Source organism: Colobus angolensis, unplaced genomic scaffold (genome assembly GCF_000951035.1).
Source record: "Colobus angolensis palliatus isolate OR3802 unplaced genomic scaffold, Cang.pa_1.0 Scaffold158, whole genome shotgun sequence".
NCBI classification, from domain to species: Eukaryota; Metazoa; Chordata; class Mammalia; order Primates; family Cercopithecidae; genus Colobus; species Colobus angolensis.
In genome coordinates, this window is record NW_012114688.1 from 5,019,623 (window position 1) to 5,045,356 (window position 25,734).

Here is a 25,734-nt window from a genome sequence, read left to right on the forward strand (position 1 = left end):
TTCCATGGATAGGTGAAAATATCATAGGGCTTGACTTTTGATCCCTTTTCTTTGATTATTTTGTAGATTTTTTTTCTGTGACTCATGTAGGAAGTAAAAAAAAATCCTTTGATTAAATAAATGTAGGATTTCGTTTATAGTACACAAAACTATGCTCATGATTTATGAGAAGAGGATTAAAGTTGACCGTAAAAAGTTATGCTTTTATCTTGCTGACACCTTAAAGAAACATTTTGTTCTTATACAATTTTATTTTATTGTTTTAGACATAGCTTTTGCTGCTGTCCAATTGAATAACGTTTATTTAAACTTATTTTATAGAGCTTCTTCCCTGAGAGTTTTTTCAAGTGAAAATCACATTTTGGAAGTTATAAAATAAAGAGTAAATATAAATTGTTTCTAACTGAAACTTTTTTTGTTTGTTTTTTGTTTTTAGGCCACAGTGATGTTGTAATGGGCCTGGTGTCTGTTAACTGTGAAAGACTTCATAATAGACTTCGTTTCTTGCAAAATTGTAAGTATTAAAAAGTCCAGATTCCCTATGATTCTCTCAGTGACTACATTTGATATTTATATTTCCACTAAGTGTTGTGAAGTGATGGCACTCTAATAATTTATGAAGAAATGAAAAATAGAGGAGAAAAATTCTGATTTTATTATTTATTTGTTTATTTTTTTGAGATGGAGTTTCACTGGGTCACCCAGGCTGGAGCGCAGTGGCGTGATCTCAGCTCATGACCACTCTGCCTCCTGGATTCAAGCAATTCTCCTGCCTCAGCCTCCTGAGTAGCTGGGATTACAGGTGCCCACCACCATGCCCGGCTAATTTTTTATATTTTTAGTAGAGATGGGGTTTCACCATGTTGGCCAGGCTGGTCTCAAACTCCTGACCTCAGGTGATCCACCTGTCTTGGTCTCCCAAAGTGCTGGGATTACAGGCGTGAGCCACTGTGCCCAGCCAAAAAAATTTTTCCTGATTTTAGACGAAAGTGTTATAAAAATAGTTATAGTAGGCTGGGCACGGTGGCTCATGCCTGTAATCCCGGCACACTGGGAGGCTGAGGCAGGTGGATCACTTGAGCCTAGGAGTTTGAGACCAGTCTGAGCAGCATGGCGAAACCCTGTCTCTACCAAAAATACAAAAAAATTAGCCAGGTGCGGTGGCACATGCCTGTGGTCCCAGATACTTGGTGACTGAGACAGGAGAATTGCCTGAGCCTGGGAGGTGAAGGTTGCAGTGAGCTGACATTGTGCCACTGCAATCCAGCCTAGGCAACAGAGTGAGATACTGTCAAAAAAAAATGGTTATCGCATAGCAAGGCTTTATGACATAAGAAATGAGTTTTTTTATTTTCATGTCCATCTTAATTATAATCATAATTTGATAAAGCCCTAGTGAATTTTTAGTTTCAAGACTTAATGGGTTTTTTTTCTTTTTTAAAATTACATTTGAAATGAGGGCTTTCATATAGTATATCTTTTATATCAGGAATGATGGTTAATTTTAAATAGCACTTATAGTATCAACTTAAATTTTTCAACAGATGTCTAAACACCATTTCCTATTTACATTGCTTAGTTTATCTCCAGTACAGTTAAGGATTAAACCATTGTGATTTGACAGGTAAGATATAAACATAATTAGGAATAAAAATGTCCTCCAGGAGGGAAACTGAAACTTATTGCTTGGTAAGTATCCTTTGGTTTATAAAAAGTAGAAATGAAGTATATATCCCGGAGGTATGTGAAATCATTGGCTGCTTTGCACAAAGGCTAAATAGAATATTAGTAGAATATTCAGTAATAATAGGACTTGAACTGCTATTTTTCTCTGTATGTTAAAATAATTTTTCAAAGAAATACAAGGTTAGGCTACACACAATTTATGATTTTATTAAAATCATAGAAAGGACTATTTATTTTCATATTTGAGAAGTTTATATCATTGTGCTTTTACTTAGTTTTCAGCATATTTGCTTCCCCTCATTTTAAAGTATATTTCTCTAAGCAATTCTATGCTTTGTTCTCGTGCTTCTGATTTGATATATTATTTTCCTCCCAGAACTCTAACATTGAGCTTTACACCTAGCTTCTGAGAGTCACTATAATGAAAAAGAGAAGCCAGATAATTTCTTGGCCATACCCTGCCTTCAAACTAATCCAGGATGTTTTCTTTTTGCAGCTCTTGGAGCAGTTCCATCTCCTCTTGATTGTTACCTCTGCAATCGAGGTCTGAAGACTCTACATGTCCGAATGGAAAAGCATTTCAAAAATGGAATGGCAGTTGCCCAGTTCTTGGAATCTAATCCTGGGGTAGAAAAGGTTATTTATCCTGGTATGTTATTTATCCTGGTATGTTAGTTTGATTTCTAAGCAGATATGCTTATACTAGGATTTCAGCAGTTATCCTGAGCATCGTGTTTATGTAACATTTATTTCTAAGTTAAGTGCTTTCACGTATTGTTTATGTTCATTTATTATTGAGCACTGCCATGTGTCAGGCACTGTGGTGGGTCTGGTGGAAAGAAGATAGACATGGTCTCTACCCTTGTATTGCCTCTAGTCTAGTGGATGCTTGGATATTAGAAAATTATTTTTATGCATTTGATGTTCCTGTGGTGGTGTCTAGTAGATGCTTGGATATTAGAAAATTAGTTTTATGCATTAGATATTCCTGTGGTGGTCTGTGATTTGAAGGCTTGTGTGTATCTATTCAAAGATGTTAACATTGGACTTTTCAGTTGATTTGCTTATAATCTTGTCAGTCTGCCATTCAGCATTAACTCTCACTTTAATCTGATAGAGGTTTGTTCCAGTTGAGACTTGATATTAGGTGCCAAAATTCCCCTGAAGTTCTCTTTCTCTCTTTTGGAAATGGAGTTTCACTCTTGCCCAGGCTGGAGTGCAATGGTGTAATTTTGGCTCACTGCAACTTCTGCCTCCCGGGTTCAAGGGATTCTCTTGCCTCAGCCTCCCAAGTAGCTGGGATTACAAGTGCCCACCACCATGACTGGCTATTTTTTGTATTTTTAGTAGAGATAAGGTTTCATCATGTTGGCCAGGCTGGTCTCGAACTCCTGACCTCAGGTGATCTGCCCACCTTGGCCTCCCAAAGTGCTGGGATTATAGGTGTGAGCCACTGTGCCCAGCCCCCTAAGGTTCCCTTCTGTATTTGTATTCCTTCACCTCTTCCAGCATCCAGAAATGCTTCTGTGGAGTTAGCTGAATTTATTTTTACCAGTCTTTTAAGCTGTGGTAGTCCTAAGTAGTTCTTTTATTTTTAGATCCTTTTGAAGGATTTAGCGTCTAGAATATATAGGAAAATTAAGACTGGTCCCTCTACACAAGGAATTTAGAGAAACCAAAGCGAAATACATGTGAAACTAAATGCCCTAAATGTACTTTAGGTAAAGAGCTGTTGATTGATATATATTCTGTGCCATGAAGAATGGGCAGCATTGGTTAAAAGGGCATAGACAAGGTATTGGAGATTTATTCAAGAAATGTTTATTAATTGCCAGCTATGAGCCAGGCTTTGCACTAGGAACTGGGATCCAATTAGTAACAAAAGAAACGGATTTGCCCTCATGGAGCAACTCTGGTGGCTAAGACAGATACTAAACGAGAAATTACAGGATATAATTAACAAGGGAAGTCCAGGTTGAAGGGACAGCATGGGCAGAGGTCCTGAGATGAAAGGGAGTGCAGTGGTACTGGTGTAAAGAAAGCTGAAGAGGGTAGAAAAGATGAGGCAACATAAAGCTGGAGAGATAGGGGCCCAAGCAAGTAGCCATATGTGAGCATGGCATAATCCTCATCTTAGGCTTATTTGCAGTTTACTTAAGCAGACAGTGAAAAATTCTCCCCCCACCAAAAAAAAAAACCAAAAAACAAAAATTACATGTTTGACTCTAAAATAAGACTTTTCTGATACCTTATGATTACAGGGCTGCCCTCTCATCCACAGCATGAGTTGGCGAAGCGTCAGTGTACAGGTTGCACAGGGATGATCTCCTTTTATATTAAGGGCACTCTTCAGCATGCTGAAATTTTCCTCAAGAACCTAAAGGTAAACTTAGAAAATAGGTTTAAAATTGTAAGAGGTAAGGCCTCCTTACAGCAGTTCACTATCTCTCACTTCCACTCAAGTCAGATAATGTTTTTGTATCTGCAGGTTACACTCATAAACCTCTTTATCATGAAATGCATTGGGTTGAAAATGACTTAAACAACAGTGTCACAGTAGCAGGCATCTAAATATGTTGATCTACTTAACTCTCTACATACTACAATCAATTTGAGAGACACAATGCTTTTATTTAAAAGTGAACCCCTTTTTTCAGATGAAATAGGTAAAACCTTGAAGTAGTGTGCAGTTAGTGCACTGCACAAGGGTTGTTCTAAAAATCCATCCTGTGAATGGCTTTCCAAACCCTTTGCCTCCTAGGCTGCATCTGACTAGGGGAGGCCTTTGTCTAATTTTCAGAAACCCAGGAGGAGGCTCTCAGGGGCCATGAGCAAGAGACCTGTCCAACTCCATACACTGGGCTTAACCTTGAGCTCATGCAGTTTGAATACTACAGAATAGATTAATAGAAAGCTACCAGATTAGTCAAAGTGTTCCTGGTGTCACCTTAATTTCATACAGTTACCAAAGTAACTTTTAAAACATTTGTAAAGTTTTATGACACTATCACACTCAAAATAAAAAGTGTTTTTTTTTTTTTTTCCTGTTCCAGTAGGGAGTTAAAGGATGTATTTCATAAGTGATATGTATTAACAAGGAAGTATGTATAACTTGGGAGGCATTTAGAGATTTTTTTATTTATGTGGTAACCACAGAGCAAAGTCTCGAATGCAACAATTTTTTCTTTTTTTTTTTGAGGCAGAGTTTCACTCTGTTCCCCAGGCTGGAGTTCAGTGGCATGATCTCGGCTCACTGCAACCTCCACCTCCTGGGTTCAAGTGATACTCCTGCCTCAGCCTCCCAAGTAGCTGGGATTACAGGTCTATGCCACCACGCCCAGCTAATTTTTGTATTTTTAGTAGAGGCGGGGTTTCACTATGTTGGCCAGGCTGGTCTTGAACTCCTGACCTCTGGTGATCCGCCTGCCTTGGCCTCCCAAAGTGCTGGGATTATAGGCGTGAACCACTGTGCCTGGCCTAAAAACATTTATTTTTAGATTTTAGTATTTTTAGTTTACTAGAAAGTCTAAATTCATGTTTTCTTTGCTGTAGCTATTTACTCTGGCTGAGAGTTTGGGAGGATTTGAAAGTCTTGCTGAGCTTCCGTAAGTATAGTTCTGTTTTTCTCAGTACTTTAAATTTGATGTCAGCTTTAATGATTGGGAAAGAAATGTGACAAGGTCAGGGATAATTCAAGATATTTAACAATAAGAATAGCATGACATTAATCAGAATGGACTCTTACCCTGTCAAGATGGAGACCCTGATAAAATCTCATGGTGGGCTACTTGTTAGTGAGCGGTGTCCTCCCAAATGTTGCTTCCTTCCCTGCTCTGTCAAAAAGAGATTCCAGCAGTAATTGTATTCTAGGATCTCTGACCCCTAACCTCTAACCTAGGGCCACATGTTCTACCCTACGCAGCCTTAGAGGGGACTGGAGACTTTGTACTAGAAAAGCTTTTTTCAAGGCTCTTTGGGAAACAGAGAATTTGTCTCTGATGAAACTCCTCCATGCCCTTGATTACTGGAGAAGAGCCCTACTAGATACTGTCAAATCTTTTGTTTTCTGTTCTCTATGGGATAAACCTTTAATATCTTTATGTTGTGTACAAGATAAATTCAAACCCTAACTTGGTACCAGGCCCTTCAGTATCTAACCCAATCAATTCATCTAATTTTATCAAAGCATCAGAGGATATTGGTACAAGAAGCAGCCTAAGATCATACAGTATACAACAGCTTATTTTACAGGCAAGGAAACAAAGATCCAGAAGGTTGAGCTGATTGATTCAAGTGTCACACAGGAACATATTAGCAACTTCACTCTTGGGTTTGCATCAGAAACAGTGAGGGGAGGTAAAAGGTGCCTGGATCTGGATTTGAGATCTGCTTCCACCAATTAGTTAACCTTTAAACTTCCATTTTTTAACCCATAAAATGAGATTAATAATTAATGATTTTTGGCCTGGTGCAATGTATTATGCCTGCAATTACAATACTTTGGGAGGCTGAGGTGGGTGGATCACTTGAGGTCAGGAGTTCAAGACCAGCCTGGCCAACATGGTGAAACCTTATCTCTACTGAAAAAAAAAAAAGGAAAAAATTATCTGGGCGTGGTGGTGCATGCCTATAATCCCAGTTACTTGGGTGGCTGAGGTATGAGAATCACTTGAACCCAAGTGATGGAGGTTGTAGCAAGCCGAGGTTGCAGCAAGCCGAGATCACACCACTGCATGCCAGCCTGGGTGACGCAGTGAGACTCTGTCTCAAAAAAACCAAAACAACAACAAAAAATTAATGATTATCCATTTATTGATTACTGTCCCACCAAGCATTCCTGATATATATATTACCTTTATTATATGCTACTATGGCCATATGTTGTAACTATTGCAGGGTTAAGTCAACATCATAACCTAACTATTTTTAACTATACTAAATATATATGGTGTATTTCTGTGTCTTCATTTTCATAAACATTTGTGGAATAACTTGTTATGCAAGCATTGTGTGGAGAAATGTCAGGGCCCACCAAAGTTTAGTCCTATTTTCTGTCTTTGTCTAGGAGTTTACAGTTAGACAGAAAGTCAGACAGTCTCACAAAGTTAAAAAAAAAAAAAGATGTCCAAATAATGACTTGAAATAATTCATGTAACACAGCTTTTTGTTAGTCTTTCCAGAAGATGCCTGCTAGTAAGTTTGGATGCACAAGAGGGCACACTCAGCACGTGAAATGGGTTTGTTTTTCATAGTAATGAAATGTGTATTACCTTGAGACTCTCTTGTCTTAAATCTCTCCTGATTTACTTAGGGATTTTTGTTTAAAATTGCTTGGCCCCCAGACACCCTGGTTTAGGCTATAACCGCGATGCCAGAGGATGGGTGGATTTAGATCAGGGCTTGTCTGTTCTATGACCCTTCATTCTGTGTCTCCCAACTCTGCTGCTGCTAGTACAGCATTGCAATATGGGAGGGAGGAAGTGAAGATAATGTGTATTAGCTTAGTCTCCCAGCCTCACAACACATATAACTCTGTGACCTTAGAAAAGTTACTCATCCTCCCTAAATCTCAATTTCCTTGATTTTAAAATGTGGGCAACACTCTACATAGCTTTTAGGTTTTTTGTGAGAACATGGGAAAAAAACTCCCTAAGCTAATGCCTTGGTTCATACTAAGTACCAAATAAATGTTAGCACCTACTATGAACTATTATCTTTCATTAGGCATCTCTACTACATTCCAAGTGCTTCAAAGTGCTTTATACATGTTCCTTCAAATTAATGCCTGTGACAAACTTTGAAGACAGGTGTTATATCCAATTATTTATGACAAACCCACAGCCAATATCATACTGAATGGGCAAAAACTGGAAAAATTCCCTTTGAAATCTGGCACAAAACAGGGATGCCCTCTCTCACCACTCCTATTCAACATAGTGTTGGAAGTTCTGGCTAGGGCAATCAGGCAAGAGAAAGAAATCAAGGGTATTCAATTAGGAAAAGGAGAAGTCAAATTGTCCCTGTTTGCAGATGACATGATTGTATATTTAGAAAACCCCATTGTCTCAGCCCAAAATCTCCTTAAGCTGATAAGCAACTTCAGCAAAGTCTCAGGATACAAAATTAATGTGCAAAAATCACAAGCATTCTTATACACCAGTAACAGACAAACAGAGAGCCAAATCAGGAATGAACTTCCATTCACATTTGCTTCAAAGAGAATAAAATACCTAGGAATCCAACTTACAAGGGATGTAAAGGACCTCTTCAAGGAGAACTACAAACCACTGCTCAGTGAAATAAAAGAGGACACAAACAAATGGAAGAACATACCATGCTCATGGATAGGAAGAATCAACATTGTGAAAATGGCCATACTGCCCAAGGTTATTTATAGATTCAATGCCATCCCCATCAAGCTACCAATGAGTTTCTTCACAGAATTGGAAAAAACTGCTTTAAAGTTCATATGGAACCAAAAAAGAGCCCACATTGCCAAGACAATCCTAAGTCAAAAGAACAAAGCTGGAGGCATCACGCTACCTGACTTCAAACTATACTACAAGGCTACAGTAACCAAAACAGCATGGTACTGGTACCAAAACAGATATATAGACCAATGGAACAGAACAGAGTCCTCAGAAATAATACCACACATCTACAGCCATCTGATCTTTGACAAACCTGAGAGAAACAAGAAATGGGGAAAGGATTCCCTATTTAATAAATGATGCTGGGAAAATTGGCTAGCCATAAGTAGAAAGCTGAAACTGGATCCTTTCCTTACTCCTTATATGAAGATTAATTCAAGATGGATTAGAGACTTAAATGTTAGACCTAATACCATAAAAACCCTAGAAGAAAACCTAGGTAGTACCATTCAGGACATAGGCATGGGCAAGGACTTCATGTCTAAAACACCAAAAGCAATGGCAGCAAAAGCCAAAATTGACAAATGGGATCTAATTAAACTAAAGAGCTTCTGCACAGCAAAAGAAACTACCATCAGAGTGAACAGGCAACCTACAAAATGGGAGAAAATTTTTGCAATCTACTCATCTGACAAAGGGTTAATATCCAGAACCTACAAAGAACTCAAACAAATTTACAAGAAAAAAACAAACAACCCCATCAAAAAGTGGGCAAAGGATATGAACAGACATTTCTCAAAAGAAGACATTCATACAGCCAACAGACACATGAAAAGATGCTCATCATCACTGGCCATCAGAGAAATGCAAATCAAAACCACAATGAGATACCATCTCATACCAGTTAGAATGGCAATCATTAAAAAGTCAGGAAACAACAAGTGCTGGAGAGGATGTGGAGAAATTGGAACACATTTACACTGTTGGTGGGATTGTAAACTAGTTCAACCATTATGGAAAACAGTATGACGATTCCTCAAGGATCTAGAACTAGAAGTACCATATGACCCAGCCATCCCATTACTGGGTATATACCCAAAGGATTATAAATCATGCTGCTATAAAGACACATGCACACGTATGTTTATTGCAGCACTATTCACAATAGCAAAGACTTGGAATCAACCCAAATGTCCATCTGTGACAGACTGGATTAAGAAACTGTGGCACATATACACCATGGAATACTATGCAGCCATAAAAAAGGATGAGTTTGTGTCCTTTGTAGGGACATGGATGCAGCTGGAAACCATCATTCTTAGCAAACTATCACAAGAACAGAAAACCAAACACCGCATGTTCTCACTCATAGGTGGGAACTGAACAATGAGATCACTTGGACTTGGGAAGGGGAACATCACACACTAGGACCTATCATGGGGAGGGGGGAGGGGGGAGGGATTGCATTGGGAGTTATACCTGATGTAAATGACGAGTTGATGGGTGCTGACGAGTTGATGGGTGCACCACACCACATGGCACAAGTATACATATGTAACAAACCTGCACGTTATGCACATGTACCCTAGAACTTAAAGTATAATAATAATAAAAATAAATTAAAAAAAAGAAATCAGGAAAAAATAAAATAAAATAAAATAAAATAAAATAAATGAATTAATGCACGCAAACCACCTAGTAGAGTATCTGCCTCATAGTGGGCACACAGTAGGTGCATCTGTTATTATTTCAGATAAGGAAATAGGCACTGAGGATGAGTAACTTTTATAAGGCCACATAGCCAGTGTGTGGAGGGGCTAAGATTCATATCCAAGTTTGTTGGTCTCTGAGACCTGAGTTCTTGTTTCTACATGTACACATTCTTTTAAGGAATTATGAGTCTCACAGGGCAGAACATTTTTAAGATGGATGTTTGTGTCTAAACACTTTAGTAGCGTGATAAAGGAAGATATCCGTCACTCAGACCACAACTGAGATTTTTTTTTTCCCCATGGCTATCATGTAAGAGAGGGGAAAGCAGCTTAGGTATTGATTTTGCTGGTGGCATGCAGGGAAAGGAAGAGTGCTGATTGTAACATACATATTGGGGCTAAGTGAGACGCTAAGCCTCTCCTCCATTATTCTTCACAGAAATTTCTCCTTCCCTGAAACTTTGGCAGTCTTTTTGTCTATACTTGTTTGGCATTGTTTATATAGACTATTTTGTTTTGTGAATTGTCATAGTTTTTAGCTCCTGCTTTGTTATTTAGGGTAAAGAAAACATCTCATTCTTCTTGGTTTCCCAATTTTTACTGCAGTGCTTGACATATGGGTGCTTTTCCTTTACATCTGTTGATGATGGTAATGAGCTGCTAGATAGTTTGAAAAATCCTTTCAGGCCTCTATGCCAGGAGTTATATTGTAGAATTCTGAATGCTTAGTGGTTGCTACTAGTGATTCTTGGTGGTCTTTCTCCGATGTGCCTCAGAAGGTCCAGCTCTGGATTGATCCAGAGGAAACTAATTATGACAGGCTTTTGGTCCAAGAGATCTCTTGTAAGAAGCATTCCAGTAGGTTGGTCACGGAGTACACGATTTCTGGCCAAAGCCTCATGTAGGCAGGTATTGAAATCTACACCCTGGGGAGGCTATGCCTTACCCTACTGCACGGGGGTACTTGACACACACTTTCAGTATTTGGATTGAGCATATCTTACCGAAGGTATAAAAAAGATAAAAAAAATCTTGCTTTTCACTTAAAATCATAGCTAGAAGAGATAAGTTTCATAATTTTCTCTTTTTTTGCCTGTGAATTATAGGAGTATGCAAAATTTGATATTTGGAGCAGAAAAATTTTGAGGGTAATTGCAGTTTATGAGACAGAAACATGCCTCCACTGACACCATATAGTGATCAAAAATTTGCTCATGTCTTCTTTCAGGGCAATCATGACTCATGCATCAGTTCCTAAGAATGACAGAGATGTCCTTGGAATTAGTGACACACTGATTCGACTCTCTGTGGGCTTAGAGGATGAGAAAGACCTACTGGAAGATCTAGATCAAGCTTTGAAGGCAGCAGTAAGTCTTATTACTGTGTGTGTGTGTGTGTGTCTGATTTATCTTGGGCATGGGGGTCACTATATTTACAAAGAGTGGTCTCATTGTGAACTCTAAAGCTTTTCTGTTCTTATAATAGACCAGGTGTATAAATAAAGGTACAGGGAGCTCAGTCAAAGTGCATATTTAAAGGGTGGTAGTATTCAGTAAAAGGACTTCTTGAGGAGTTGAAGCTATGGCCTATATGTTTAATAACATATTTTCTTGTGCGCTGTTATTATAGCACCCTCCAAGTGGAAGTCACAACTAGTATTCCAGAACTGCTATTAGAAGCTGCTTCCTGTGAAGATCAAATCTTCCTGAGTAATTAAATGGACCAATAATGAGCCTTTGCAAAATTTTCAAGTGGAAATTTTAAGGCACCTCATTATCTTTCATAACTGTAATCTTCTTAGGGATCATCTCTGTTAAAAAGTTTTCTGTATGTCATATTATAATTACAGGTCAATTCTGTTAATATCTTTTTGTTAATTTTGCTCTATGTTTGCCTCTGAAGGAGGTGAGATTTGTGCTGCTTTGGGGGATCATGTTCTTTTTTCATGTCTAAGATTTATTTTGATCATGTTTACAATATAATGGTCATTCATTTTTATGTTTTGTGAAGAATTTAAATTTAAACGAATGTTCTTAAATCGTGTGATTTTTTTTGCGTATCATTGAAAAGAACATTAAAAGCAATGGTTTACACTTAGTTACCATAAGCCAAAAATCAAATACTTGAAAAGTTTACTGTGAAATTCTACTGATTTAAGATTGTACTTAATATTAAAAAAATAAATCTAATTATCATATTCATCCCATTGTGGTATTCCTATATTATGTGACATTAACCTATATTCCTGGGTCCTTTTAATTCCCAACTACTGCTCTTAGAGGTCTTAGCCTTTTGAATTAATTTTTATAAATGTAATTAAATAATTATTATTCCCAAATCTTAGTGTTTGCAGATTAGTTATAAATTCTATATATGGCAGGTTAAAGGCTACCTTTTTACAGAGAAATAATACTTTTTATATTTTTATCTGAAATAGTACATTTGTTGAGAATAAAGGAAGATATGTTTAAAAATAGAATCTTTTGGGCCTGGTGGTACATGCTTGTAGTCCTAGCTACTTGGGCAGCTGAGGTGGAGGATCTCCTTGAGCTCCTTGAGCCTAGGAGTTCCAGACTGCAGTGAGCTATGAATATGCCACTGCACTCCAGCCTGGGCGACAGAAGGAGACCCTGTCTCTAAAAAAAAATAATGAAATAGACAATTTTATAGTTGAGTGTATAGTTAGCTAGTTATCAGTGAGCCATAAGTCAAAAATTAAATCTTAAAAATTGTTTTTATACTAAAGGTTTCTCATCTTATAATAAATCTTGATATTGCCATTTGTTTTGGTTAAAATAATATCATATAGCCTGATGAATAACAGTGCTGTTTAGGAGGAGAATACATAAAAATATACATTCTTCTGTATTGTACACAATCTTGAATTATGCCTATTGAGTCTGGAAATTCTGTCTCTAGAGGCAGTAGCATTTTGAGGCAGGTCCTGTCTCACTGTGGTTTCTGCCAGAACTGATTTCTTGCCATCTCAAGGCCTTAGGGCTGTGGAAATTAATGAAGATCAACCAAACGAGAAAAGGAAAGGCTATTCTTAGCTTACTATAGCAAGGGAGTTAGCCACCATCACCTGGGTTTTGGCAGAAAGTCAAAGGCAGGCAGATGGGTGGAAAAGTTTTATAGTAGAAGAAAGGGAAGCCTTCAAGTATGTCCTAGGTGAAGACTGTTGGCATGGGGAAACTGGAAGCAGGTTGACTGGAGTCAAGTGTTTCACAGTGAGCAGGTCTGTGTAACCCTACACCAAAGTCTAAGGAAGTTGAGAGGCCAAAGAGGCATCTGGTTTCTTAGAAAGAAACATTTAATAGGGACTTAGGAACAGAAGCCATGACTGTATCTTGGGCAGTGATGGGGCAAGTTGGTGAATCCCAGCATAATTACCCACCAGACCCGGGACGTATATGCCATAGGGAGAGGAGTGATTGAGAAGGAATTTGTAAGACAACTGAAGTATGCTAACATCAAAGCTGTTTGACCTAAGGGCAGGATTTACTGTATGGATGAGTTTATCAAGGGTGACTTACTCTAAGGACAGGATTTACAATAAGTACCTGCTCTTAAACAAGGTACAATAGATAAACTGGAATGAGGGTTAATCAGAAGCCAACAGGGCAGATTAGCATCCAAGATGGAGTTGCTTTGGCCTCTAGATGGGGCATCCCGTGTGATTTGCTAAAGGTGCATATTTGGCTTTCTCTGGTCCTAAGTAGGAAGCAGGGGCAAAATTAGAGAAACTGTCAGTCATTTATTTCCCGGCCATTCTGGGCCAATTGTTACACAAGTTATTGTTTAGCTTCCTGGATTGTCACTAAAGAAAGCAATCTGGCTTCCTGCAACTCTGACTTACAGCAGGCTGATCTCGTGGGTTGTTTATTGTTGATGAGGGTGTTGGTTTCTTGGGCAGCTTGCTGCAGAATGTGTGTCGAATTTCTAATTTTACATATGGCATGGCCACTGTCCATTCCTATATTCAGTCTCTTAGGGATTCTGGTGAGCAGTAAGTAACTACCATCATGTTAATCAAGGTTCTCCAGACTAACAGAGCCAGTAAGGCATGTGTGTGTGTGTGTGTGTGTGTGTGTGTGTGTGTGTGTATAGGGAAAGATAGAGAGCTAGACAGAGATTTATTTTAAGAAATGACTTATGTGATTGTGAGGCTGGCAAGTATACAGTCTATTGTAGTCTTGAGTTTGAAATTTGCAGGGCAGACCATTCAGCTGAAAATACAGGCAGAGATTCTGTGATGCAGTAATGAGGCAGAATTGCTTTCTTTAGGGAAACCTTTGTCTTTGCTCTTAAGGCCTTCAACTGATTGCATGAAACTCACTCACATTATGGAGATTAATCTCCTTTGCTCAAAGTCTATTTAAATGTTAATCACATCTAAAACATACCATTACAGCAACATCTAGACTGGTGTTTGACCAAACAATTGGGCATCATAGTTGACACATAAAATTAACCATCACAACTATGTGCTAGGCACTGTTCCTCACTGCCTGAGAAGACACCATTATGTTTATTAGGGTTTTTGAGGTTTATCCACAGCTTTTGGTTATCTGCAACCATGTCTCCCACCATTAACATAGTTCACACTAAGATGATGATTCTATGTTTAATGCTTGGCCCCACCTTCTTCACAGTCCATCTGGTTTTGCAGAGGGAATGTAACTGGACATTATGGTCAGATTAGGTGAGGTAAGGCCTTCAGGACGCTATTTTCACTGAGTTGCTTTATAAGGCATATTATGCAAAATTCCATCAGCTCTTCTGTTCATTATATTCACTGTTGAAATTCTAAGAGTGAGATTGCCATCTCACAATAAAGCCAGTGGGTACGATCTTCAGTAGGCACACAGCATCATGTTTGTATTTGATCCAGCTAGATGACATTTAAGAGAAAACTTTATTGTGGACTCTGTAAAGTGTGACATTTCTTTGTGACTCAATTTACTCATGCATTTGTACCTGGGAGTTCATTACATAGCTAACTTCCAGCTGCTTTCAATTTATATGATAAAAGAAATGGGTCATATTCTTCTCAGTGTCCTTGTAGTGCATTTTCCTTTAGTTTTTCATTGAATTCTGTTGTAAGTAAAATGGTTAAGATCGTTCACTATTTTGGATTATTTTGCTGAAGATGACCAGCTCTGAGATGTGAGGAGTAAATAAGAAAGTAACAGTAAAATCTGGACTATCTTTTAAAAATTCAGACATCATTTTTAACAACAGAGTAGCCTTAAATGACCTGATTCCACAGAGGAGCCAGGAAATAGTATGAAACTACAAATCTATTTGTAGAAATATGGAAATCTTAATACTATTAAGATACAAATCTTAACAGTATTTTTATAAAGTGAAAACAATATGATCACTTAATTACTCAGGTGGATCTGAAGAAAATTTCAGAGAAGAAAAATGAAGCTTGGAATGCACTTTAGAAAAACACAAAAGGGAACACAAATGCTTCATAACAAATCTCTTAGGAGGCCAATATTGAAAGAAATACAAAAGATGGTAAACATGATTAAACAAAATGTCATCAAGGAGTAACAAAAGTATTACTCAAAATAAAACTTCTCTTACGAATTATCCAAAGACAAGTAATTATTTAAAAAGGAGTTTCGTCTTCTATACAACAAAAGAAACCCTGATTTCATTTACTTCACAACACAACACAAATTTACTTACAAAAAAAAATGAGTGCAATACAAAATGAAATTGCTTTTAAATTGAAGATTGAAGAAAAGGTTGCTATATGTCTTCTTTTAAACAAACACGTTTGATTCAATTTTGACTTATTGCTCACAAAATAAATTTCTATTTGTCCCAGCGAGAACTGTCAGATATTGCAAACTTCTTTGTCTGTTGAGTAGTGTGCCTTTAATAGAATACATATAGCATAGCTCTAGGGATTAGAGACTTCTGACTTGATACTATTTTTACAGTAATTTATATCTTGGTTTCTTCAACTAGAAAAAAAATTGGGCCTGATTTTTTTCTTTCATTTATTAGCTCTGCTGTTCTCACACCTACATGCTGAATTAGAAGGGACAAGTATAATCCATCTTTTTACAGTGAGGGAAAGGAAGGTTCAGAGTGAACATCATTTGACTAGCAAAAATAAGTGGCAGAGGCGGGGCTAGAATGTTGGACTTCAGACCTCTTACTTCTTTGTGCTAGTGCACCATTCTTAGTCCAGCACAGACAGTTCTCAAGCAGATTAGCAAACCACCCTCTTGAAATTGCAAGAGTTGTTACCATGTGATCAAGGCATCATAATTAATGCAAACTCTAGTTTCTAGTCGGGACAGAGATTAAGGTGGAGACTTTGTAATAAAAGATGGGCATATATTTTACTCACATAGCTTATTTTATTTTGAATGAAAGAGCCAAGCAAAGTTTAGCTTTAGCCTGTTTGTGAAGGAGTGATTGCTGAAATAAAGGTGCTTTAGAGTTGAGGAAACAGGGGCTGGCCTTTTATAGCCCTGTATTATTCAAACATTAATTCTGAGCTGGAGATGGGTAGGGACTGGGAAGTTGAAGAGGGAGGCTTGGGAAACCTTACTGGTGAAGTGGCTCTAGTAAGCTGAGGGCAGTTCTCTGGTGGAGGGTAGACCGGTGCTGTGGCCTGGTAAGGGGAACCTTATTGGTGTATTATAGCATCCACTACAGGTAGTAACTTCTGTCTCACCCACTTTATCTAACAATCTCCATAAGATAGCTTAAACAAAGTAACCGTGGCTATAATGTTGTGGTTATTGGTCTATAATGAAATTGCTTACCCATTCTTTCCTTCTTTCCCCCCTTCTGTAACAATGTTTTTCCATTTTGCAGAAGTAATTTTTTTTCTTTTTTTTGGTGATAGGGTCTTGCTTTGTCACCCAGGCTGGAGCACAGTGGTGCAATTGTGGTTTGCTGCAGCCTCAACCTCCCGGGCTCCAGTGATCCTCCTGCCTCAGCCTCCTAAGTAGCTGACTATAGGCATGTGCCACCACACCTGGCTAATTTTTTGTAGAGATGAAGTCCTACTATGTTGGCCAAATTAAAAGTAATTTTTTTTTTCTAGAGAGTTTAGAGATTTAGAAGGAAAAGGTGGTCTTTAATAGGCTTTCTTTTTTTAGAGGGGGGGCCAGAGTCTTCCTCTGTCACCCAGGTTGGAGTGCAGTGGCGTGATCTCCAGGCACTGCAACCTCTGCCTCCCAGGTTCAAGCTATTCTCCTGCCTCAACCTCGCAAGTAGCTAGGATTACAGGTGCCTGCCATCATGCCTGGATAATTTTTATATTTTTAGTAAAAATGGGGTTTTGCCATGTTGGCCAGGCTGGTCTCGAACTCCTGACCTCAGGTGATCCACACGCCTCAGCCTCCCAAAGTGCTGGGATTACAGGTGTGAGCCACGGCGCCTGGCCTTTAATAGGCTTTCTTAACAGAAAAGTAGACATCAGACTTTCTAAGTTCAAAACCCGGCTCAGGTGCTTACCTGCAAGCTGACCTTATTTTCAGCAACTTAAACTATCTAAACTTGAATGTTCTTCCTCATAGGAAAAATGGGGCTAATAACGTTTGCTGACAACGAATGTAAGGCATGGATGCATTAGGTGCTCAATAATTGTTATCTATCCCTTTGGCTTAGTAAACACCATTGTCAAAGTTTTTGTGTATATGACTTTAAGTTTTCTCTAAATTATATGGACAGTGCTTTGAATATTGGAATCATGGCAAACAAAACTGTCCATCCAACTCTTGTTGTGGTTTAGATTTAGAATATTCTGTTATTGTTACTAAGTAACAGACTGGTTATCCTGGGTTGGAGGGTGGGTCTCATTTTAGCCTAGCTGCAAGCTGTTTTAACCAACTGGTGTGTTAATTTTTTGGCTTTTTGTAAAAAATTGAATATTGGAGAAAGAAATGCCAGAGGACCTGACTGGCATTTCTAGATGCCATGACCTAGAGAAACTGATACATAAAATTACATATACATACATTTGTGTAGCTAATACAAATGACAGTAGATCACTTCGAAAATATAAAGCAAACTTAAAGCTTAATCATCACCAAATAGCAACAATGATAATTGCAATATTATGGAAAGGTTTGAAATTGTTCCTGTCATAAAATGGCTAAGAAAGGAAATTTCCTGTTATACATTTTTCATGTTGCATGAGTTTTTAGCATGGAACATTTAAAAAATATTTAATGCCAGGTATCCTCTTGTGCTTTTTGGTTTGCAAAAATCAAATACCCTTTGTAGAAGGCAAAATAACACAAATTGCAAAGAGTGATTTCGTTAAGCAATTAGAGTGGTTATCTCTTGTTCTTGTCTGACTAGCATCCGTTTAACCTTCTTCAGGCAACATAAACCCAGTGGAAAGCTACTCTGTCCTCATTTTCAATCACTAATTTGGTGGGGAGTCCCAGCATTGAGCACAGATTAACCACGACCAATCCACATATCTAGTCTGGTCACAGTGATGGTTCTGAATGAACACTTGTTCTTGGTCAGTCCTTTAAGAATGAGTCTCTCAGGCCTGTAATCCCAGCACTTTGGGAGGCCGAGGCAGGCGGATCTCAAGATCAGGAGATCGAGATCATCCTGGCTAACACGGTGAAACTCCGTCTCTACTAAAAATACAAAAAATTAGCTGGGCGTGGTGGCGGGCGCCTACGTAGTCCCAGCTACTCGGGAGGCTGAGGCAGGAGAATGGCACGAACCCGGGAGGCGGAGCTTGCAGTGAGCCGAGATCGCGCCATGGCATTTCAGCCTAGGCGACAGAGTGAGATTCCGTCTCCAAAAAGAAAAAAAAAAGAAAAGAGTGAGTCTCATAACTTTTATGGGAATTATCAGAAAAGATGCATTCTCATTCACTGTGACTTGAGCCCGAAAATGTGTGATGTGGAGCTGCTACATCTATCTCACCACCACAAGAAGAACTTCTATCTAAGAATGAAACCCCATGGAGAGGGCATCTCTGAGAGGTGGACAGAAACTGGACCCTGGTGATATTTTTTGAGATGTGCATCTAATTATCCCAGAAGCTAGCTATATACCGGCACATGTCAGTCACATGAGCCAATGCTTTTCTTCTCCTTCTCTCTTCTTCCTCCTCTTCTTCTTCTTTCTCCTTTTTTAGTTCTTATATTGAGCCCGTTTTTCTTTTGTTGTTTTTGTTGTTGCTGCTCTTAATAACTGAAGGAGTCTCATCTGATATTGAAATTAAAGGAACATTTACTTATAATGGATAATAGGAATCTACATATTTTCCAATTTTCATTTTTACAAGTTATACCTAATAAAATCATCATATTTACAGGTATTATGTAGTAGTCAGGATTCTTCAGAGAAACAGAATCACTAGAATGTATGTGTGTGCACACATGTGTGTACAGAATTGGCTCATGCAATTATGGAGGCTGGCAAGTCCAAAATCTGCAAGCAGGCTAGAGACCCAGATTATAGTTCAAGTGAAGGCCATTTGCTGGAGAATTCCTTCTTGCTCAGAGAAGCTGATTTTTGTTCTATTCAGACCTTCAACTGATTGGATGAGGCCCACTAGATTATGGAGGGCAAACTACGTCACTCAAAGCCCACCAAATGTTAAACTCATTCAAAAACATCCTCACAGAAACATCTAGAATAATTGCTTGACCAAAATATCTGCTCATCATGGCTTAGAGAAATTGATACATAAAACTAGCCATTGCAGATATCTAGTAATAATAATGGCCATTTTTTCTGTTTTAGCTCTTACTATTTGGTAAATACCTGGATAAACATTTTATTTCTTTATTTTTTGTTTTTATTTTTATTTTTTCCCGAGATGGAGTCTTGCTCTATTGCCCAGGCTGGAGTGCAGCAGCATGATTTCAGCTCACTGCAATCTCTGCTTCCCAGGTTCAAACAATTCTCCTGCCTCAGCCTCTCAAGTAACTGGGATTACAGGTGTCCACCACCACACCCAGCTGATTTTTATATTTTTAGTACAGATGGGGTTTCTCCATCTTGGCCAGGCTGTTCTTGAACTCCTGACCTCAGGCGATCCACCCACCTCGGTCTCCCAAAGTGCTGGGATTACAGGCATGAGCCACCTCTCCTGGCCTCATATAAACATTTTATAAGCATCATTTCAGTGACTTCTCATGCAATCCTTTGGAGCAGGTGCTATTATTACAACCGAGGAACTAACACTAAAGGAAAGAAAGAAACATGTTTAAGGCCATATAATTAATAATTGGTAGAGGCATGGCATGAATCTGGTTTGTATGATTCCAAAATCCATGTCCTTAGCAAACAAGCTATACTGCCACTCCAGGGCCGCAAGTCAGTTTGCCATGCTTTGGTCACTTTTAGGAGAATACTCTAACAGCATAAGGAAAATGTACTCAGGAGATAGAGTGTTTTTATTTTTTTAGTTATAGTGAGTTATAGCTCAAAAAAAAAATTATTTTATTGAGTTATAGCTCAACAAACATTCAATGTTTGTTGAATTGAATGAATGAATGTTTGTTAAGCTCTAACTGCTAATTATTTTTTCATTCAGTGTTTATTGAGCTATAGCTACTGGGATGTGTTAAGCTAAAAAAATATCATGTTGAGTAAGACAAAGTCCTTGCCCTCAAAATCCAGTAGGGAGTTCAGAGAAATAGGCAGTGTGCTAAAGCATGCATGAAATGCTTTGAGACCACATAATACGAACACCTAGTCCTGGAGAGTCAGGAAGAACTTATAGGAGGAAAAGACATCCAAGTTGAATTACGAGGGCAGAATAGATGTTAGATGAATAGGGTTAGAAGAACTTTTTACAGCATAACTAGGACCCAATTTTCTCACTGGTAAAATGAGTGTTAGAACTGAAAAAATGCCTTGAAAATCTCTTCTGTATTTGTTTTCTGTTGTACCATAACAAATTACCACAAACTTATCTTGAATAACGTAAGTTTATTATTTTGTAGTTCTGTAGATTGAAAGTCTTACACAGGTTCCACTGCACTAAAATCAGCAAGACTGTGTTTCTCTCTGGAGTCTCTAAGGGAGAGTCTATTTCTTTGCTTATTTATTTATTTATTTTTATTTTTTTGAGACAAAGTCTTGCTCTTGTACCCCAGGCTGGAGTGCAGTGGCATGATCTCGGCTCACTGCAACCTCCACCTTCCGGTTTCAAGCAATTCTCCTGTCTCAGCCTCTTGAGTAACTGAGATTACAGGCGTCTGCCACCACGCCTGGCTAATTTTTGTATTTTTAGTAGGGACGGGGTTTCACCATGTTGGCCAGGCTGGTCTCAAACTCCTGACCTCAGGTGATCTGCCTGCCTCAGCCCCCCAAAGTACTGGGATTACAGGTGTAAGCTGGCTGCCTTGCTTATTTAGACTGATAGGAGAATTGAGTTCCTTGCGATTGTAGGACTGAGATCTCCATGACCTTGCTGGCTGTTATCAGAGAGCTGTTCCCAGCTTCTAAAGGCCATCACGTTCCTTATCTTCTGGCTCCTTCCTCCATCTTCAAAGCCAGCAATGAGTCAACTTCCTCTTATGCTTTGAATCTTTCCTCCTTTAGCCTTCTCTCTGATCCAGTTGGAAAGATTCTTCACTTTTAAGAACTCAAGTGGTTAGATTGAGCCTGCTTAGATAATCCAAGATGATCTTCATCTCACGATCCTTAACCATGATCACATCTGCAATATTCCTCTTGTCACATAAGATCACATAGCAATGGCCTCTGAGGGTTAGGGTGTGAACATCTTTGCAAGGGGTGGGGGGAATCATTATTTTGCTTCGACACACTTTCCAGTTTTAATATTTTCTTATTTTATGGGAACTAATTTGAACAAAAGTAAGGCAGTGGTAATTTGGAGAGACAGCACTTGCTTACAAATGCTTAGAAACAACTAAAGTAGTCTACACCTATAAGTAAAAGTTCTTTCCCTAGCAGAAGGTCATAATCTGGAGGAGCCCACAATGCTTCTACACACTTGAAGGTCTTTCTTTTTCTAGGAGTATTCTAGAAGTCTATAAATAGCTGGGAGAAGGTAGGGATGGGGTTCTGGCTAATGAGAGGTAGGCTCAGTGTTAAATCTTTAGGTTCTTCTGGAAAGGTTTACAAAGTGCCATGTATTCTCTAGTCTGGCCTCTGGTTTCGAAGTTACAGAATCAAACTGATAATGTTTTCGATTGATTATCCCTCACCAAAGTTGGGGTAATGACCTGCAATACTACCTCCTTCCTATGCCCAGGTCATCTCCAAGGTCAACTGAGTCTAAAGATATGCCTGAGAACTTGGTGGATTCTTCTTACACATCAGATCTGTAACAGCCAGGGCCTACCCTCTATATTGAAGGAAGGGACCTGGGGATAGGGAGGAGCTATGCTGTTCAGACTACAACCCCCATTTTTGTGGGAGATAACCAGCCTGAAACAATCCGCTTAATTCTCTAACCTAGATGCCAAGGGGCAGATTTCCTAAATTCAGGGAGAAAATGGTACAACTGTGGTGGGAATATTAGAATTTTCAGATCTGGAAATCCTTGCTTCCTTCACTGAGTTGCTGAAAAATGTATTGTATAGAAGGGAAAAATTGATCCAAATACCATTTTAATATAATTGTTATAAAGTATACTGATTTTAACTTGTAAAACTACATATTTTGTAATACTGTGAAGTATACCTCATAGCATACTATGTTTATCTCTAAAACACATATTTAAAAAAATACAAATTAAGGTTACAAATATGGATTCTGGAGCCATGCTGCCTGAATTTGAATCCTGGTTTTACTTCTTCTTCTTTTTTTTTGGGGGGGACAGAGTTTCACACTTGTTGCCCATCAAGCTGGGGTGCAGTGGCGCGATCTCAGCTCACCCCAAACTCCACGTCCCGGTTCAAGCGATTCTTCTGCCTCAGCCTCCCCAGTAACTGGGATTACAGGCGCCTGCCACCACGCCTAATTTTGCATTTTTGGTAGAGACCAGGTTTCTCCATGTTGGTCAGGCTGGTCTCGAACTCCCGACCTCAGGTGATCCACCTGGCTCGGCCTCCCAAAGTGCTGGGATTACAGGCATGAGCCACCGTGCCCCGCCTGAATCCTGGTTTTACTTGTTATATAACTTTAGATTATGTAATCTCCTCTTTTCCCTCATCTCTAAAGTAGGGATAATAATGGCACCTACTTCTCTGGGTTATTTTGAACAATAACTGATATAATATTTGTAAAGTGTGTAGCACCATGTCTGACATATGAGTTTCTCTACATTCACTTCATCAATGGAGAAAAATAATGAAAAAATCACCCCTAAGTATGCATTCTCTATAAACTTCAAAGAAGTGGCAAATTAATTCTGCATTACATAAAAAGATATTACTTGGATATTGAAGCAAACAAAAATATAGACTATTTGAATCTTCATCACTTTCACTTTCAGATGGTGCTCTGGTTGCTTTTAGATAGAATTCTCAGCTCTCATTTTTTATTTGTTCATATGTAGGAAAACCTTCATGTAACATATTTCAGAGCTTTTTTACTGTGACTTTGCTGGCCCTCTCTCACTTCCAGTTCCTTTGACATTTCTTGCTTAATGTTTTTCAACCCATCCCCTTCTAACGTCTAGAGAAATACAGATTTGCTAATTTCTCTGACTGATAAACTTTGATTTGTTCACCAATATTATCTAAAAATGCTATGATTAATTCTGATGCCACATTCACAGAGAAAAAGCTGAGGGGGTGAATTTTGTGTGAAATACAGTGGGTAAAACAGAAAGGAGTTACAAGATATGAAATAGTGATTTTTATGAGCTGGTGAATCAGCATATATGCTGATTTTTCTTCTTTTCTTTCTTTTTTTGTTTTTTTGAGACAGTGTCTTACTCTGTTGCCGAGGCTGAGGCTGGAGTGCAGTGGTGCAATCATGGCTTACTGTAGCCTTGACCTCCCTGGCTCTAGCAATCCTCCCACCTCAGCCTCCTGAGTAGCTGGGACCACAGGCATGTGCCACCATGTCTGAATAATTTCTTTTTTATTTTTTGTAAAGATGGGGTCTCACTATGCTGCCCAGGCTTATGTTAACTTTTATTTAATATTTTTGTTGTTGAAGATGAACTTTCTTCCTTCAGAGCACAATTTCGTCTCTCGTGGTCAGACTTTTAGTAAAGAGACCAGCTGGTGTTTGGGACATCAGAGTCTACTAACATTCCCAGAAAAGTCATGCTGTGCTTTAATATTACTTACTTTTACTGAAGAATAAAACTTGATATGGGAGAAAATCTGTAAAACAGTTTGTATGCAGAGAAAAATTCTCCCACACAATGTGTATTACTTCATTCTCACGATGCTTTGAAGAAATACCTGAGACTGGGTAATTTACAAAGAAAAGAGGTTTAATTGACTCACAGTTATGCATGAATGGGGAGGACTCAGGGAACTTACAGTCATGGCAGAAGGGGAAGAAAGGCACCTTCTTCACAGGGAGGCAGGAAGAAGGGTCGAGCAAAGCGGGAAAAGCCCCTTATAAAACGATCAGATCTCCTGAGAACTCACTCACTATCACAAGAACAGCATGAAGGTAACCATCCCCATGATTCAGTTACCTCCCTCTGGGTCCCTCCATGACACATGAGGATTATGGAAACTACAATTCAAGATGAGATTTGGGTGGGGACACAGCCAAACCCTGTTTTCCTTCTGCTCTCACAGCACCACAGCAATCATCAACACAGAAGACGACTTCCATGACCAAAGCAGTCGAGTGTTTTCTTTTTTTTTTTTGAGTCTCACCCTGTCACCCAGGCTGGAGTGTGGTGGTGCGATCTTGGCTCACTGCAACCTCTGCCTTCCAGGGTTGAGCAATTCTCCTGCCTCAGACTCCCGACTAGCTGGGATTACAGGCATGCATCACCATACCTGGCTTATTTTTGTATTTTTAGTAGAGATGGGGTTTGCCCATTTTGACCAGGCTGGTCTAGAACTCCTGATCTCGGGTGATCCTCCTGCCTCGGCCTCTGAAAGTAGGAGTGGGTTTTTTCCCCCACACCTAAGCAGCAGACACCAGTTGGCTGTCCTCCAATTTCATTCTGACACCATTTCCCTGGAGATAGCATCAGAGCCTACAGGTTGAGGGCTTAGTCCCATAAGACCACCTCCTCCTTACACCCAGCCACAACTCCAGGCCTCTGGAACTTCTGACTGACTGGCTTCAAGTTGGGGTTCTCACCTCTTTGGAACTTCAAGGTGGGGCTCCCACCTCTTTGGAATTAATCAATTTCTTTGAGTTTGATTAATTTGCTAGAGTGGCTCACAGAACTCAGGGAAAACACTTATGTTTGCTGATTTATTGTAAAGGACATTACAAATGATACAGATGAAGACATGTATACCTTCATAAGGTAAGGTATGTGGGAAGGGGCACTCAGCTTCCATGCCCTCTGGGGGCACACCAGCCTTCAGGAACCTCCATGTGTTCAGCTATGTGGAAACTTTCTGAACCCAGTCCCCACGGGTTTTCATGGACACTTCAAGACAAGCATTCCTTCCCTCAGTGTATAGGGTGGGACCCTCTCTGCAGACAGTCTTAAGATGGGGGTGCAGATAAGAGTTCTGCCTTGGGGCAGGTGAAAAGAGGGAAGAAGGTCAGAGAAATTCTGTTTTCTGAGGCCTGACATACCCAAAGTTATAACAAAAGACTGTAAGAAGGGCTATGGGAGTTGTAAGCCAGGAACCATGGGCAAAAACCAATATATATAATAATACCACAGTTTGCTAAGAAGATAAATTATTATTACAACTGGAAGGTGAGTGATACATGATACATGAGGGGCATAGACAAATGCTTTTAAGGAGTTAAAAAAAATCACATTTTTTGTGCATCCTTTATATTAAAAGAACTTTGTTAAACATTTTTTAACCATGTAGAAAAAAAAAAAACCCACATAACCTGTCTTGTTTATTTCTGTAATCAAGATCACA

The 25,734-nt window shown here is 39.0% G+C and overlaps 1 protein-coding gene across 3 annotated transcripts in view; it reads left to right on the forward strand.

Moving 5' to 3' along the window:
- The window catches only part of CTH (cystathionine gamma-lyase), a 29,439-nt gene extending 17,573 nt beyond the window's left edge, over positions 1 to 11,866 (forward strand). For all 3 annotated transcript variants that reach the window (XM_011936903.1, XM_011936905.1, XM_011936904.1), the window contains 6 exons: positions 437 to 514; positions 2,183 to 2,335; positions 3,948 to 4,069; positions 5,239 to 5,291; positions 10,998 to 11,136; positions 11,399 to 11,866. In XM_011936903.1, the coding sequence (XP_011792293.1) occupies positions 437 to 514; positions 2,183 to 2,335; positions 3,948 to 4,069; positions 5,239 to 5,291; positions 10,998 to 11,136; positions 11,399 to 11,425 (572 nt within the window). In that variant the 3' untranslated portion in view covers positions 11,426 to 11,866. The remainder of the gene's footprint in view (positions 1 to 436; positions 515 to 2,182; positions 2,336 to 3,947; positions 4,070 to 5,238; positions 5,292 to 10,997; positions 11,137 to 11,398) is intronic.
- Positions 11,867 to 25,734: the final 13,868 nt, after the last annotated feature.